This window comes from Spea bombifrons, chromosome 12 (assembly GCF_027358695.1).
Source record: "Spea bombifrons isolate aSpeBom1 chromosome 12, aSpeBom1.2.pri, whole genome shotgun sequence".
Classification (NCBI taxonomy): domain Eukaryota; kingdom Metazoa; phylum Chordata; class Amphibia; order Anura; family Pelobatidae; genus Spea; species Spea bombifrons.
The window spans coordinates 7,393,159-7,411,387 of NC_071098.1; the positions used below are offsets into that span (position 1 = coordinate 7,393,159).

The 18,229-nt window shown below is 39.3% G+C and overlaps 1 protein-coding gene across 1 annotated transcript in view; it reads right to left on the reverse strand.

The window, feature by feature from the left end:
- LOC128470110 (tumor protein p73-like) overlaps positions 1-18,229 on the reverse strand; it is a 22,797-nt gene continuing 4,568 nt past the window's right edge. The window contains exons 2-3 of the mRNA XM_053451946.1: positions 446-541; positions 1-190 (exon numbers count right to left, since the gene is read on the reverse strand). Coding sequence (XP_053307921.1) covers positions 49-190; positions 446-541 — 238 coding nt within the window. The 3' untranslated portion in view covers positions 1-48. The remainder of the gene's footprint in view (positions 191-445; positions 542-18,229) is intronic.

Consider the following 18,229-nt stretch of genomic DNA (forward strand, 5'->3'; position numbering starts at 1 on the left):
CATAAACGTGTGCCGTCCTCCAGCCTGCAGAGGACTGTTCAGTCCGCACTAAGTAAAAGGCATGCTTACCATGAGAGACTCATTCATGTTTCTCATTTGGTAAATATCCATGCTGACCTCCGTACGGTTGGAAGCTTCGCTATTTGAATGACTTGACTGAGGGAGATCAAAATATGTACCATCCGGTTCCCTGACAACAAGAAAAAAACAATGCAGGTTAATATTAGAGACTGGTTATAAAACACACATTATTAGAATCGTGTAAGGGCATCATACAATATGTATAGTCTTCTAGTATAAGTTTTTTGGGTGTTATTAAGTTATTTTGTATCAGGAGACTTTCACCAGATATGGGGACAGTGACTGTTGGCTAAAAATATAAATGCCGCTTAGCGCAGGTTAATACGGCTCTGGCGTCTATATCTCATTTCATAAAATGACTTACAGGGTACTCCAGAGATGTTCAAACGTGGTCCCTTCATCAGCTGGAGCAGACTGGGACATCTTCACAGAAGGGGAATCAGACAAAGGATATATGACTCTGTGATCAAAACACACATATAGTTAGCAGTATATGCAACGACATCAGCTCACCTCAATGAAAACCCACACTTTTTCCAGTTGTATGTAAATTCTTAATGTTAAGCTTAACCAATAATTACGGGAAACATCTGAGAGTGAATGATGGTTACAACGGTACATGCCTTGGGTTCGCACCTAGCCCCTTTTATTTTCTTTTTGGCTGAACATTGTTTCCATTCCCAGTTCCAGGCAGAGAACATTGTATCCAATTGGTGGGAACCGTGTGTCTAAAGTATTGTGGTTTATACAGTTGGTGCCAGTGGCACATCATTGGATTTATCTCCACTTGCGTCATGCCGTTCAATACCCATATAGTCGTACCTACACTGGATCCTGATGCTCTCATTCCCACGCTAGACCTCCAAGAACAACCCTTACCGTGTGGTTAGGAAAACATGAGATTGGGGGGAGGCAAGAACCATAACCTACAATTTAATCTACAATTAATCAGCACACCACAAAGTGCTGTTTGTATTTTTACAGCTCGGTAGGTTTTATGATATTTTGGACAAATCTGTTGGACAAAAATGTTTTTTTTTTTAGTAAAATATTAACCAGCATGCATTTGCCCTCTTCTTGGATGCTAGTTTTGCGCATCTTTTTAAATCTATGTTTTTAGGCAGTACCAGAAACAAAAGAGAGTCCCATAAGAAGTACATTATGATGTGAAATTAGGAATATCTTAAAACTACTGAAATATAACAACGTGATCCATAGACGCTTTCACTGCAGTCCTGATTAACGTAAGGTGTTTTTGTCTCTGTTATGGACATTTAATGCAGTACTGAGTTAAAAGTGATGGCAGAAAGTTTGATTCTGTGGTCATCTAATTACATTAGCACTGCCTTTTGTCCCTTGTTTTATGATTTAGTAAAGCTAATGTTAATTGCATAAGATTAATAATTAATCGTGCAGTTGTTAGATGCTACCAGTGAATCCTAATCCACGCATCTCAGCTCCATAATGATTAAAGTGGTGTGAGTACAACTCTGCTGGAGTCAATTACATTAAATTGTTACCACTTCCTTCCTGGGCTCTTTTCTCAACTCAGACATCACCAAAGCCTCTAGAGGTCTTCAACATGTGGAATAGTGAATTAGAAGTTGCATTTCCCTTCGTAAAATGTGCCAAATTTGACAAGCCTAGGCCTGCCCAGTACTGGACGCCAGAGGGATTATATGTCACATTATTATCTTCATATCGTACGTACAAAGCGCATGTTGGACTGACAAGAGTCTTCTGATTGGAAGACTTCACGACACGTTGTAGTAGAGCTTAGCTGCCAGTGTGCTACAGGGTGTCATTAGTTTACCATATTTACATAGATGAGGATTTATGACAGAATAGTGGATTGGCAAGACTGGCAATAAAGCATATACAGTAAATCATGTGTATCCATTTAGACTGTTTGTTTTTTGTTTTTGTCTTTTAAACATGTAACAAATTTATATTTTCAAAAAAATGAGGTTTATGATTATTTTTATTCAGGGATTTCACATGTATTTGTCAACATTGGGAAAAATGCCAATGCAAAATATCAAAGGTGAAACCAATGGAATGTTGATTGATTGGATTGATTGGATCATTTTTGCTGGTGACATGAACTAATTTATAAAATGACACATGGGGTCATTCTGTATAGATAGCTGCTAGAAATGAATTGCCTCAAAAACAGGTAAATGTTATCCAACCTGCTTTACAGGTGGAGTATGTACTATGTAATTTAGTGCATTCTGCGCTCTCAGTGTACTCTGCTGCCACCTCTGGGCACTGAGTGGTACTGCACAGATATGGGAATAGTGCGCATTAAGCAGTTGTGCCAAGCCGTATATAATCAGGCCTTAGTGACACTGTAGCTTATAGAATTGTTCTAACTTCTAACACAATCAACTATAACAGTCTGTGTTAATTACTGTGTTATCTGAAGCATTCAACTTGAGATTTTTTAAATGACCGAATGATTTGTTCCTCTATACTCACTAGGAAATGGAAATGGTTGTTGTTGTTGTTGCTACGCAAGCATCACTTCCCTGGAGGTAAATGGAAAACAGGTTTTGCTCAACTTTTGGCCAGGATAGTGCTATCAGTGGGACTGGAAAGGTTGGCAACTATGACATAACTACATACACCTCCATCAGTCACTCTGTCCTTCCAACATTCAGGGGCATTGATGGATTATCCATTAGGCACACTAGGAACATGAGTAGGGGCCCCCAAGATCTTGGGGACCCTGGTGCTCTAATTGGTAATCTGTCGATGCATCATCACCAGTCAAGTAGAGATAGTTGCAATGTGCCGGCTACTGTAGTTGGGTGCCAGGCTCTCACATTATGCGACCCTACATAGTCCCTCCATCTAGCCAAGGAATTTACACCAAATTCTGCAAATATTACTAGGTTTTTAGAATTATACAAAAAGAATGAAAACCCATTAAAAAAGAATATTCTGCAAAACACGCAAGTGATGAACAATGAGAAACATGAATTCAAGTATACTTGCGCTAATCTGTTACTTAACACCGAGAGTTGCCTGCATTCCGTAATAAAGTGGAGCGACGCGGGCCACGTAGAATCTAAGATTATCACAATTCAGGCTTTACAGAGAGAGGAAAAAACTCCCCAAAGTGAATATATAATATATATGTACACACACTACTGTTCAAACGTTTGGGGCCATTTAGCTGTTTTCATGGAAAACAAGGACTTTTTTTAGACATTTACATTGCAAACCGGGTTTTCTAACGATCAATTAGTCTTTTAAGCGTTCGCGATAGGCTCGAGGATACCCGGTTATTCCTGAACATTAACCAAAAGTAACAAAGTGCTTAGTTATATATATTTTTGTTAGGCTACTATGGGGTTTTGGAGGTGTAGAGGGCACCACGGTGACATTTGGGTAAGATGGATCTTTGTGGCATATGGTGCTGTTGACGGTCATTTTTTGGCCCATGAGGATTATGAAGAGGGTAGATAGACAAGGGCCTTTGCCTACACTTTGATGGAGCTTTGATAATATTAGATGCAAATTATGTTCTCCGGTTGTTGCATTTAGTATGTTCTGGGTAGATATTTCATGAATAAGGTCAATGTATACAGTCTGATTATTTACAAGGCATGTCTTGATATTAGTCATGGCAAACAGGACGAGGAAGTGCTGATCTAGATCACTCTCCCGCTTTGGTTTCAGAATTGTTGTTTTTTTAAGACAAAGTGAAAATATTTATGATACGTTTTCGATTTAATCGAGAGCTCTAGGATGCGCATCACTGTGGTCATTACGGGTGACATCACCAGATATCACGTGGTTCCATTCATCTGAAGCAGAAGTGCTCGTTTTAAGGTCGTATGAAAAGTTCTATGACTGTGTACCCTGCAGATATCCACCGCGCCATACAGAGCCTCAGCTGAATGTCTTCCACGCAGTAATTAATATTAAATATGCCGAATCTCATAATCAACACAAAAAAACAACAAATTGCATTTTAAATTCATACATAGATTTTTGAGTCCACGTATTGATTTCTATACAGATTGCACCTCTCTTTCGCCTCGTCTCTAAGGTCCCTCCTCCATCCCTCTCACTATTTGCTGTATCTCTTTATATATATATACTGAATGTACACATTGGGTAATCTCGCTGAAACGCCAATCCTATTTTTTCCGATCCTGGAATTCACTTGTAGATTTAGGCTCGTTCGTTTTGTTTCTTAGCATTACAGTTTTTATATTTCATGTTATGATTCTATATGTTGGATAAATAACAAATCTACTTGTTACATATATATATATATATATATAAGTAAACTGCTACCATAACAAGTCTTATGAAGATGGAAATAATTTTTTGGCAAGCTGCAGTCGTTCGGCGCATGGCTGACTTGTTGTTTTACAAATCCAGGCCATCTTGGATGAAGCAATTGCATGCCCTATGGATCTAACTTTGACTGCATTGCCTGATCGGATGGCACACAAGCGGTTAAATTGCCTACTTATAAGCTTTCATACACTACAGACGCACAAATTTGATACTAGTAAACCAGCGTAAGACACAGCAACTCATCATCAGCTACTTTTCTGATATGTCATCAAAACGTGGTGCTTGTGGCCATCTTGTATCAACCAACATCCACGTTGCGGACTAATCACAGCTTCGTTCTTACCGACCTGGATACAGTACGTGTCTTTTCTACTTTGTATCTCCTCAGAAACAAAAATCACCAGTGGGTCTTTATTGCTACGTCGGAGGTGATTGATTAACAGAACTTTAGAGGTCGAGGGGTAATACAAGCTAGAGACGCAGTAAGAGATCACCATGGCTTCTATTAAGGTGAAACGTGGACGCTCGTCAGCATTGTACGTATATATATATATGGATTCTACAATAAACGTGCCCTGGTATCATATATACCGGTACCCTACAAGTTTAATTGTAAGATTTGCTATTGCCAGTACACCGTTACCCAGCCATGTTGCTTGTTAAAAACGCTTGCTGTGCAATCTATGCCCACGTTTTACACTCTGATTAGTTTATTCCTTAATATTTGCACAAATTCCTTAGAGCGATATATCTGTCGGCCGTAAACAAGCTTTAACTAATGCTCTTACCCTGGTTTGGAGCTGGTTTAATATAGACTTGTTTTTCTGTAGTTGGAAATACCCTCTCTGTAGTAGAATGAATATTTCGGGCGCCTTCAGACGAAGCATCTGTATTTAGTGTGGGTGGAACCGTTACAGGCCACGTGACTTTATTTGTCATCAAAACGCGAAACGTGTTAAGGGCGTCTAAGAGTTCTACTTATTGTTTTTAAAGAGCTAGGGACGTTCTAAAACCCCGTAACCAAGTCAACTAAGTCATGTCTAAGTTGTGTTCAAAATGAAAACATTTAAGTGATAAATCGTAGCCTACCTCCCATGGCAATCTTGTGTCATCTATGGCACTCATCTAATTAAATCATGTCTGTAATGATCTCCTCTCTCTTGTGTCCTGCACCAGTTTTAGAGCTAGAAAGATTTAAAAAAAAAAATACACAAAATGAGAAAACCTGGGACAAAAGATCATATTATATATTGATATTGATATTATATTATTATTATATTATATAATATTATTATATTATATTATTATGTAAATGATTGGCCAAAGGACAAGGTTAACAGAAATTCACGGTTAAGAATATATTAAGAACTAATCGATTCTAAGGAAAGAACGCTGCCTAATGTTATATCATTTTGATTCATATAAAAAAATTTTTCTTCAGTGAAATCCCATTTAAACCAAGAATTCTGGAAACACTCATTATGGGCAAGTGAAACAGGTTGATTCCTTTTCGGCTATTTATTTACCCATTAATCAATTGTCTATTGTTAAACAATGTAACTGACGCTGTTTGACCAAACGCCTGGGGTTACTAAACTCATTCTGCCTGTATACGGGACCATTTGAAGCCCTCTAGTAATTATTACTCAGGTTTCTTGTATAGTAACTACGGGGAATATTATGACGCTATATAAATCAATAACTAAATAAATAAAGGTTCATGCGTTTCTCATTATCTCGCAGGGTCTGTTTTTCCCCTCTAGCTATGCACGTTGGGTGGTGTGGGGCTCCGCCATGGTCTGAGGGTCATCCCAGAAAGTATTTTCATTCAACTGAGAATCATTGGGTTCTTTTCTGGTTCCTACACCTATCCTGGCTTAGATCTGTCAGGCTTAACATGAGATAAGAGGAAGATGCTGAGGATATCTGTTGTTTGATGAAACATTAACTATTGACTTCCATGACAGATAAGGTTTACGTTCTGGTTAAGTAAGAGTTCCTCGATGGTACTGAGAATTAATACTGCACACATTCTCATCGAACACAGCAAGAGTCCATGTTAAAGTCTCTGGAATAGCCGGTACTGATGCCATTGCTACAATTGGGCATATAGTGCCAGTGACCCCAATAATCTCCCCTGTCTGGTAGCTAATGGAGGTGATGTGAAAACACTGTGCTATTAGGGTATCTAAATCAGGCGAAGTGGAACCCAGCGGGCGGGATACCATGAACAGTTGATCAGGGAAATTGTTAGAGCTAGGTTAAGGGGCCAATGGACTCTAGTTAAGGTTCCAGATGCCGCCCCATGCTTACGCCATTAAACTTAATTCTGCTATTGACAAGCAGAATCCTGTAATACCCCAGAAAGTAAGTGGTTTTACAGATTATCTGCTAGAGGGGACAGGAAAATAAATGTATCCACCTGATGAAGTCCCAATGTTTGTGTTGGAACTTGAAATAATTAAGAACACTCTTCATACAACATGAGCGTAAAGCAGGGGAGACCACAATGTGGGTAAAATAAGAAAAATCCTAAAGCACGTCAGGGAGGTTCTGTAATCCCGGAGCCTGGGTATGGACTGTACAACAAAACATAAACACATCAACCAGATCTGTATATAAAAACGTATCCAACTGAGCACAAAAAGAATCCAGTCATGATGTAAATGCAGTCCTTGTTCTGCTGCACCCTGGTGGCTAGATGTGGAAGTGCATGTAAATACTTCTTTTCGGGGGAACAAAATCTTCAAATTGAAGTAATTCAGAGAGCAGTAGTAACATTCACCCCTAACCAAACCTGCTTTCTGACAATCAATGAAATAAATTATAAAAGCGCTTAATCTCCAAAATAATATAGTAAATAATGAGAACAGAGGACGGAATGAAATAATTTGCAACAAATTACATAAAAATAGTATTATACTGTAAAATATGACAATACCTTTTACAAAGGCATCAGAATGGCATACAGTTTTGTATTACAGACATTTTTGCATCACAATGATATCTGTGCAGGCGCCATCTTTCTTTTCAGATTCCAGATGTATTCCTCTACATTCCCACACATGGGTAACGATAATCTATACTACTGATGGGCAAACACACGATCACATCAAACTATTCCACTCATGGAAAAAATGACATTAAAAAGACATTAAAAAATAGCTTCTTAATGTCTGCTAATCACGTCCACCAGATCCAACATTTGCTATTAACTTTCTCTCTATCCACATTCCCAGCATGGAGATACTATCCACGTCAATGCCAGGCAGACATATTATTACTGACTCAATAAAATCAGTATTTCCCTATTTTAAATGAGATACTTTGAGTAAATAATTTGTCTTTTATTGTTAATTTCCATTGCTGAAGTGTTTACCCCGATATTGCTTTACAGTAATATGCGTTAAGGCAAAGAACAGGTTAATCACCGGCACGTTCCAGAAGTAAGTATGCATCGTGTTTGTAACTTAAGACAGGTGTGGGAGAAAAGCAACAAGTGCAGAGTTGACGTAAGAGTTGAGTTTCAACTCCTTTACATCCCCTATAAGCTTCTGCACCAGAAAGATCTTGGCTAGCCCTGTATGATGTATAGATAAATCAGTGAGCTATCTCCAAAGTCTCCTTGCCCATGAAATTATGCATTATACAGGGCCAGCTAAGCTATTCTAGCCGGATAAACCTGCTGGTGTTGGCCCTTCATAATGAATAGTGAAGTGAGAGAGTTAAAGCCACAGCTTACAAACTCACAACCCTGCCCTCACAACTCTCCGTTTAGTGAATAGACCCCAATGTCCATCGGCAACTGAATAAATCACAGCCAGCTACGTTTCTGTTTAAACGACATTAGAGAATAATGTTTTCTTCCGTGAAGACGGAACTTTGTAAACCTGATTATTCCCTACCTGCTCCCGTCGTAGCTTACAAACCGGACGAATTCCTGGTGCCGAGGAGCGGCCTCTTCTTGCGAAACGGCCTTCAATGCATCGGCAACACGCAGCGTCTTGGTCTCCAAGGCAACAAAATCAAAGCTACGTTGGGGTAAGTGAAAATGTAGCGGGTGTTTCTTTCCTTGGAACATTAAGCATTTCTAAAGTGGCGGTGCTATGCTTGGATTGCGAGGAGCCCAACATGAGAACTTCTACGTAGTCACCCAATTTAAAAATTAACTACGGTCTTCTTGGGTTAACTCTTTGGTTACTTAGGTAAATAAATGCCAGGCCTGCCGGTATGTAAATGAATGTAAGTGAATAACGTGTTGGATAGTGAAGTCCAACTGCATGTGTTTATAAATAGCCTGTAACAATGTAACATATCACTTCATAGACACTACACCACTGTATAATATATATCGCATTGTATATTGTATTTTTTGCATACTAAATGTCCGGAAAAATGGCCAAATGTACAGCGCTACGGAATTTGATGGCGCTATATAAAGCAATAAATAATAATAATATAGCATATCACGTGGTTAATCAGGTGCTTTGGTACAGATGACGCTACTGCTTTCCGATATGCCTTGTGATTACGCAATACCTGTTTCAAATAATCTGCAACTACATTCCAAAGGGGCTTTAAAGCCCCCTTCTGATTCTGCACAGGTTACGTTCACAAGCTGCACTTTTGGCGGGTCCAAGCCGTGTACAGAAGCGGCGACAGTCTGGGACCTGCGCTGCCTCGCCGTTACGGGGCAATCAGGGATGTTTAACCCATTCAGCTGTTGAGTCTTCTCTCCCTCGTCTCCCGAACATAAGCTACTATACGGCGGCTCTGTCGTTTCAGAAACTGGCTCAATGCCCATTGCCACTGGCATAAAGTAACCAGTTCCTTAATGGAATGCTTGTCCCCAAGCAATAAACCGTTCACAACAAAGTCAACATACACAGGTACACAGAGCTTTGAGACGAAAGGGATGTAACACAAAATGGTGCCTCTTCCTCCAGATCTACTTTTAAGGCCCCTGCGCCATATTTAATGGCAGTCTTCTTAAGGATGGCCAATATGGCTGCCATTAAGGAACACATCATTGTGCATGCTTTAATTCAGCCTCATTATATCTGAAGTTATATTATTTCATGTATGCTCATGGCAGCCATATCCCACCCCTCAACCGGCCAAAGAGGGAAAGTTTACCTTTACGTGGACCTTTTTTTATTTAGTCAAATTAACCTAGGAGCACGCGCCTACCACCTACCAACAAAAGGCTTAGGATATGGCATGTTTCCTCTTTTATCTATACCATCTCGGGTTGGAAAGCCAAGGGCCCTGGTAGGTAGCCGCACCTATGGATTATTTTTTTGACACAATGAGCTATATCTAGGAAGAGGCGCATGATCATTTGGGATTACTGATAATCTCACAAATGCCTACAAATTTTCTAAACAATTAGCACCATCTGGTGTCAGGAGGCATCTGTAAATGATCTGATTAAACCACCATCTAAAAACATATTTCACATCAACCAGTAGACAGAGCGATGCGAACGAGAGGCATTTCTCAGGTCCGTAGAGCAGTAAAAACGAATTGTTACTTAGAAAATGATCAGAGATGTATTATATCATGTAATATAGGTAATGGCGTTTTATATATGTATGGTAAAGTAATATTATGGAACTGGGTACACCTTCACTAAGCAGCAAGATATACCATACTTTGTTGGTGTATAAATCCATCGCGTTGGTTAGAAGACGTGGCCCTTTATCTTTTTTCCTTCTACTCAGGGCCCCTAGAACCTAGTGCCGCCGCTCCAAACTACTTTACCATAGGAGTAGCCACCCATATGGGTATGTATATACACACAGGTGTTTGTGATTCCATATGATGCAACCTGCCTAGTGGTTAGCCGTCTCCAAGGGATTCGTGCTATCTCCTTCTACCTGTCACGATTCCCCTGACGTGCCCAAAACACTCGAACTGTCTCTTTCAGTGAATACATAGAAGCCGTTTCACGCTGCATGAAAATGCTACAGATACCCTGATACTTTCATGCAAGCAGGTGCAAAAACACACTGATGGCACCTTAATACATATCGATACAGGATCAGACAGACGACCGGCGAGACGACCGATATTATATGGACACCATCCAAAGAAAGTGCCTGTTATGACGATAGTTTGCATTGATACTGAGCTGTGGGCAACGGGGAAGACCAGTAGCCACAAAAATATTGAGTTAACATTTTTAAAGGTATTTTAGTGATCCAGTCACTCTTCGTGCCACGAAACCCATTTAGTGTGAAGCTTTTATGGACCTGATTCTAAAAATGTTGTATAAATTCAAAGTATAGAAACTGAGCAACCAGTCAGGCAGAGAGGGTCGGGGGCATTCCGCTAAATAACTTGTTAGCCAGCAATATTAAAATGACCATTATCTTCATTTAAAAAAACTGCTGATCTGTGTAGTTTGAAGTAAATTTCAACACAACAGAGTCCGCTGTCACATTCTCTAGATTGTGTTTTAGGCAACAGATCAAGGAAAATAACAATATTTTGGTATTTTGGTATTTTGCATTTACAAGAGGCCATAGTCTAAAACTGGAGGGCCAGAGGTTTTGATGAAATATAAGAAAGTTTTAGTTTAGTAACAGTGAGGGGATTTAAACATGCATGGGGTAGACATACGGCTCCTCAATCTAAGACGAGGCCAACATTGATTAAGGTTTGAGTCTTTACAGCAGGAGAAACAGGCAGACTAGACAGGGGCCGAATGGGGCCGATCTGCCGTCAAATTGTATCTATCTAGATTGTATCTATCATGCAAGTACTCCTTGAATTTCCATGCCATATGCATTTCCTTTAAATAATTTTTTTTTCCTTAAATAAAGTTTTCAGACCCGGAACATGTTTGTTTTATTTAAAGCCCAATTAGCCCCTTGTTTGCTGATGTCACATTCTTAATTTGCAGTTTCCTCCAAGCGGGTGGAATTGTTCACAAGTGCAGGGTTTCTCCGGTATTATAGAGAAATAATTAGTCTGTATGTTGGCTGTGGGCAGAAATTAAGGACTACGATGCATGTTTGGGCACGCTTTTATCAAACATAAAGATGGGAGGCTGCTAATTATCAGAATGTTTTGTTGACACAGAAGGGCTTCTGGGAGAAAAATAAATGGAAATAAAGATGAAAATGAGAGTCTAATCATAGAGTGTTATGTACATTAACTTCTCTTAACATGGATGTGTTGCCATCTTATTTTGAAGTGCGAGGTGGGGTTAACAATCCCAGAGAAAACACGCGACATGCTAAAAATTATTATTATTTTTTTTTTTTATTTATATAAAATCGACATACATCCCGTGTCGCAACTGAACATTTTATTACAATCTGATAAATTGGAGTTTGTGTTTTTTAAAAGAAGTGTAACCGGACCTAAAGTTTATAGGAAACCAGCAAGACAAACGATGACACCGCTGAGTGCTGACTCATTGGAGGGGTTTAGACTAATTTAACGATTTTGCCGTTAAAATAAGCAGCAGTATATGTGCCAGGGCAAGGGGTACTCCTGAGATGAGCCACAAATAAGCTTTATGTGCCATTCTTACATTACCACAACAAAAGTTATATTTTTAAGGGGATTTATGTCAAATATAGAATATTTTCAGGGCCGAGTTGGTGGGGGACTGCAGCGTCACAGATCACCAAAGGCACTGACAGCCCAAGAGCCCGACGCTCAGGTCCTGAGTATAGTGTAATACTAGAAAAACATTCAACGCTCGCTAAATGAACATTTTATTGATTTATTTAAAAAATAAAAATGATTAATATGTAAATATACCCTTACAAAAAAATTACTGCAGTTTTTCTGCAGTTTTTTGGACATGAAAAAACTGCAATACTGTACTTTTACTGCAGTATTACTGCACGTTTACTGCATTTGTACTTCACTGTACTGCAGTTGTACTGCAGTTATTTTTGTACGGAAGTACAATTGCAATAAAGCTGCAGTACATTGAAGTACAATGCAGTATAATTGCAGTTAAAAAAAAAAAGCGCAGTAAATACGCAGTAATAATGCAGTACAGTGAAGTACAAATGCAGTAAAACTGCAGTAAACGTGCAGTAATACTGCAGTAAAAGTACAGTATTGCAGTTTTTTCATGTCCAAAAAACTGCAGAAAAACTGCAGTAATTTTTTTGTAATGGTAAGTAATGACTAATCTCATTTTAGCAGCAGCTTTGAAGTTATTATCTTGCATCTTAATTCGATCTATTGGCAAAGGAGAATTTTGTTGTATCATATTCATAATGCGTGATGTTTAAAAAGAAAACATTCACGAAATGACTAAACTAAAAACAGAGGATGAACACCTGCCCAGGAACACAGGTAAGTCTCCAGGTACCGAGGACGGCTCCCAGCTCTGCGATGAGAAGCATCAGCCAAACAATTAAATCCACCAAGCCACGGCAACAAAGAGAATTGAATCTCCAGATGTTAGATACACGGAACAAGATGTTCTCGTATGTCAAGGGGATAGGCTGAGGAACTGGGAATTGGGACAGACGGGTGTATTTTAACAGCAAGTGAGTGAACTCACTACGAGATGTGGATCTATTTGTATGGCGCCATAGAGAATGACAATGGCGATAAAAACAATTAACCAAGACTATGAGTGCCGCCGGGGGGGGGGGGGGGGGGTTGAGCAAAACATTTCCCTTGTCCCAGATGTTTCTAAAAGATTGTGGATTTATTTTAGAATTCATTATCTTAATAAAATAATGACAAATAATGGCATATGATTCATAAAATGAAATGTACGATCCACATAAAAGTGCCGCTCAGAGGTATTAAAAGTACTGCAACCCACTCAAATGGATCACCAAACTGCCTAAAACACACAAGATGCCATCGACAGGATGATTGAATGGGGAAGAAGAGAGAAACGCTCCCTTTATCCCACTCTCTGTCACTCACTGCTTTTCACTCTACCGCTTGTTCAAAATCAGGCCTTTTATTAGAAGTATTGTTATTATGAAGTAATATAGAAATGACTTAGAAAGTAAAGCGGTGAAAACTACTAAAATACATCACAGAAAAAAGAAATGTAACGCAAAACGTAAATGTAACAGTTTTATACTAAATCACACCAATCTTATGCTTGGACCGGAACACAGAATTTGATGGCAAATAGGAACCTTATTCTGTCTTTGGTCTTTTCTTCTATTCGGGACAGGCCTGTGCCTGGGCTGAAAGGCCAGATATCGGTTTATGGATCATATAACAAACTCTATTGTTTTAAGACAGGTTGGGGACCATAATAAACCCTGGGGGGCTGCACTCCACTGGGTACCACCAAACCTGATAAATACCATAAAGTATTACAACATGTTTAATCTGAACACCCGGATTCTGTGCTTCCCCTGTGGCTGTGAAAAAGAAAACATGACTAGGTGCTCCAGTGGGTTAGGACCACAGAGGGACCAAGTCCCCAATCTTCTTCTTCTGGGGCTGCACTCCTCCTAAGGGTATTGGCAGCCCCTTCCTATCCTCCCAGACCAAGTCAAGGAAGAGGCCATCATCTAGTGTCCCCTCCGAGGAGGAAACCCACTGAGGTCTTCAAGAGAGGATGGTGGTCAAAAGGCTGAACCCATCCACACACGCACACACACTAAAATGCAACATATGAAAGCGATTAGTGCAGCTACATGTACTAGGCCATGGGGTGTCTAATACGGTGTTACCAAAACAGTCCGAGAGTCTTAAGTTACATACAAATCACTCTCTGTGTGAAGAACTATTTCCTCGTCTTACAAAGTTCACAATGATCTGACTCTGTACTTTAAAGGCTGCGGTGTGAACGTCCCTTCCCCTCGGAGCCAAAGTATCAATCAGTAACGATAGTTATAATCTTTGCAGATCGCCGGGAATACATGGTGGAGAAAATGCATGTGAACTGGTTGGCGGCGGTGAAGCCTGTTATTAAGAAAACGAGTTGGGTTTGGTGTGGCTTCACCTGAGTCCTTACTCATAGTTGGCTACACCGGCGGCCATGGAAACAGCCATAGTAACACAATGCAACCGAGTCCTGCAGGGTTTCCAGCATTTCCCATTAGGATTAAGCACGCAGGGAGGCAGAAAATGTTACACGTCTGGCAAACAATTCTATGGGGCACGCGGCGAATTTTAATATAAAAAATGCCGTATCCGTCATTACAGACTGAGACATATTTCCCGAATTAGCGGCTTTTCTGAAAAGTAATCAACGGAAGCGACTGTATCAGATGTCTTTAAAAGATATTTACTACCTATGTACATACCTGGGAACCTGCTACGTGAGCTGAGACTCTTTAAATATTAACCCTTTAATAGCCCACCCTTAAGATCTTCTATCTGTCTGTCTTATACTGTTTTATACAGTGATAGACATATTATTTGTTATTTTTACTAAGTGTTTAGTGTTCTCCTGTTGATTATTTTAATGAAAACAAATATTGGAGTTTAATTCAAGGCAGTTATCCAGTACCGGTGGGTAGCCATGCCCACCAAACCTGGCATCACAAGCCACTTAACTATTCTGCAACGTGAATGAATATGTACATGAACCTCCTTGAAGGTCAATCGTACATCTAACGGGTTAAACTTCATTTATTGAATAAGGGTCTCTTAACCCCGTCCTACAATCGAATCAATTGAACAAAATTACACAATGAATTATAGATATTATCCCTAAAATTATTAACTTCAAAAATGCGCACCACATTGTGAAGCACCATGTAGCACACCACCTGACAGTTTAAGGGTTAAACTAGAAACTGTTTTCAGCTCTAAAGGAATTACAGGGCAAACAACACAATAATCCCTTCTCCGCATACATACACTGTATGTGTTTTTTTATATAATACACAATACATGGAGGTTGAAAATATGCCTATAGAAAGGCTTCACCTTGGACTTATTAAGTCATTGTACCCACTTAGTAATGTAAGGAGCAAAGCGTGACATCATAATATAAAATACTGAAAAGGGATTGTCATGGAAGGATATTCATAGTGTGTCATAGTATTCTGATTTCCACAATCCTCTGCAAATTGGATTGAAATCGTATTCAAGGTTACTGCATTCATAATAAAAATGGATACTTTTGTTCTACCAATTACTCCCGGCATCACAATAGTTAACAAGCTAAATGCCAATGCTTAAATGCTTAAATTCTCAACACACATGTTGTGCCCCCAATTACATGTCTGAAGTATGACAAATTACCCCCCCCCCCCCCGTATCACAAATACCACACAACTGTCTGAAAAGTGAAAGCTCGGAAACCCTTTCAGTGCCAGACACATGGAGAAAGTAATGTGCTGATGAAGTACGGCTTTCAAAAGAAATCTGACATCTAAAGCATGACAACAAAACATCAATCACCACCTAAGACCAACAAACATATTAAACATATACAAATACGGTTCAGGTAAAACAGATCACGTGATTGGAAAATAATACACAGTTTAAAGCACATAGAAGTTAACAAATGACTATTAGTAGAGCCCGGACCCCAGCATTGGTTGTCGGGTTGTGTGAAGTGTCCCCAGTGGGCTGTCACAGGGGTAAGAGGTGAGCGGAAGGGCAGTACCTGAAGTCCCAGTCTGCTGTGATGGTGCCCTGCACTGCCCTCTGTTTGATCACTGGCATGAAAGTGGCTTTGGTGGGGTCCGCAGGTAGTCCCGATCAATCCACTTGCCCCTGCCCGCTGCCAGCTCTGATCTCGGGGCAGCTCCCTGCGCTGAGCCTGGGTTACCGCAACAAGTTAAACAATCACAAAGCGTCCCTTTAACCTCTTCGTGGCCGGAGCCGGCATTGAGCAGATGACACCTGTCTGGCAGCCGCCCCGGAGCCGGGGAAATGATGTGTGGCAGAGGAGGTGGCAGGGGTGGGATCCGCCAGATTATAGGTTTGGGAATGGGATGAGGGTGACGGCGTGAAGGCTGAGACTCAGGAGGCTTTACGGGCGAGAAAGGGGGAGGGGGACTGCAAAGCATCAGCCGCCTCTTGGCTCTCGCCAGGCGGGAAGGTATCACGGTGGGAGGGCAAGGGGCAGAATGCCATCCAAACATCAGATGTACCGGGGGGTATGTGCGCAGCCCCGATGGCGAGTGAACCACAGCTGCAAAGTTTGGAAGTGGCCCCGAGCCCCCGGTACAGCGCAGCGCAGGTCTGGGACAGGATTCCTTGCTAGTTCGGTTTAAATATCAGTATTTTGTAATCGGATCGCTTTACCTCCATAGCAGGGAGGAATGTGTTTTATTAGTAGTGCCCATTACCAAGTGTGACTCGGAGAACCGTCTCTTAACTGCCCTGCCTGTCCGCTGAAAGACATCGCTGCCGGCAGGAGAAGCAGGTACCGATCACTTCTTTACTAAAAACCCAAAAGTGAGTACCCGGCCTGCTCGCCATACTTAGTGAAACGGAACAATTTCACGGAGAAAATCCATCTTTTACGACTCTTCAATGAAAAGAATTGGGGTAGAATATTAAATTAACTCTTTCAGTGCCAGAAAGGCAGTTAATATGCAGCTGAAGCACTCGCTCTATTGAGATCCGACATATAAGCAGCTCTGCGGGGACACATCATTTATCCCGTTACTTGCTCTCCTCTGGATACATATTCTGTATATTATATCATATTATATTATATATATACACACACACACACCATTTCATTTCAGTGGAAGAAGGTTATATTTATTTACATTTATTTATTAAATTATATCGTTTTAAACAGGAAAGATAGACGATTAATTACCCGATTTCTACACTCTTTCAAATAGCTCTTATGTGTTTTAATTAATATGTATTTTCATAAATCAAATCATTTATCTATATGTTCCCATTTTTTAAATCATTTTTTATATATTATTTTATTTACTGTATATATATATATATATATATATATATTTACATTACATACATATTTTATGTTATATTAATTGTCATTCCTCTCCCCTTTAAACAAAATCATTAAAAAATAAAGTATTTTTTTACCGTCAATTAGCCTTTTTAAATTTGCTATAAAACAATCCATCAATGTATATATATATTATAGGGATCATAAGGATATCCTGTATGCTTTTGATGATAATAATTTCTATTATTTTACTTTTTGTTTACGTTTTAAAATAATACTCTGTTTCCTCTGTGTCCAGTGTAATTATTTACAAACATCATTGTTCGTATAAATTGTTGCTATTAAAATGTTTATTAAACATGTGTACGATTTTCAGTGTTAAATCATATATGAGCCTCAGCACAAACATAATATTTTCTTTTAAGACCAATCTAAAAAATCAGGTTCTGATATTCTGACATCATCCGTTTTGGAAATCAGCTTAGTCACTACATGGCTATGCATGTGTACCTTCTGAATGCTGACGTCATACACTTACTAAACACTGTATTGTTTCTTTGGTTATATTTCTTTTATTTTGCACACAGACATGAAAAATGGAACAATGTTTCCACTTGTATATAATTATTTGTCTTTAGTGAAACAAAACAAAATGTATATCTCAATTTTTGGACTCTTCAGTTCATTCACTCTACAGGAAATTTAAAAAGGCTAATTGGCATAAAAAAAGTATTTTTAATGATTTTATTTAAAGGAGAGGAAAGACAATTATTATAACATAAAAAATGTATGTAATGTAAATATATATTTGTACAGCAAATAAATAATATATATATATATATATATATATATATTTAAACATTTAAAAAAAAATAATCAATAAATAATAAACAATTGGGAGTTTAAAGCAATCAACATATCGAATTGTTATATTACTTGTATCCAGGTGAAATGTATTAGAAAATATACTCATACTACTCCATAATGTTT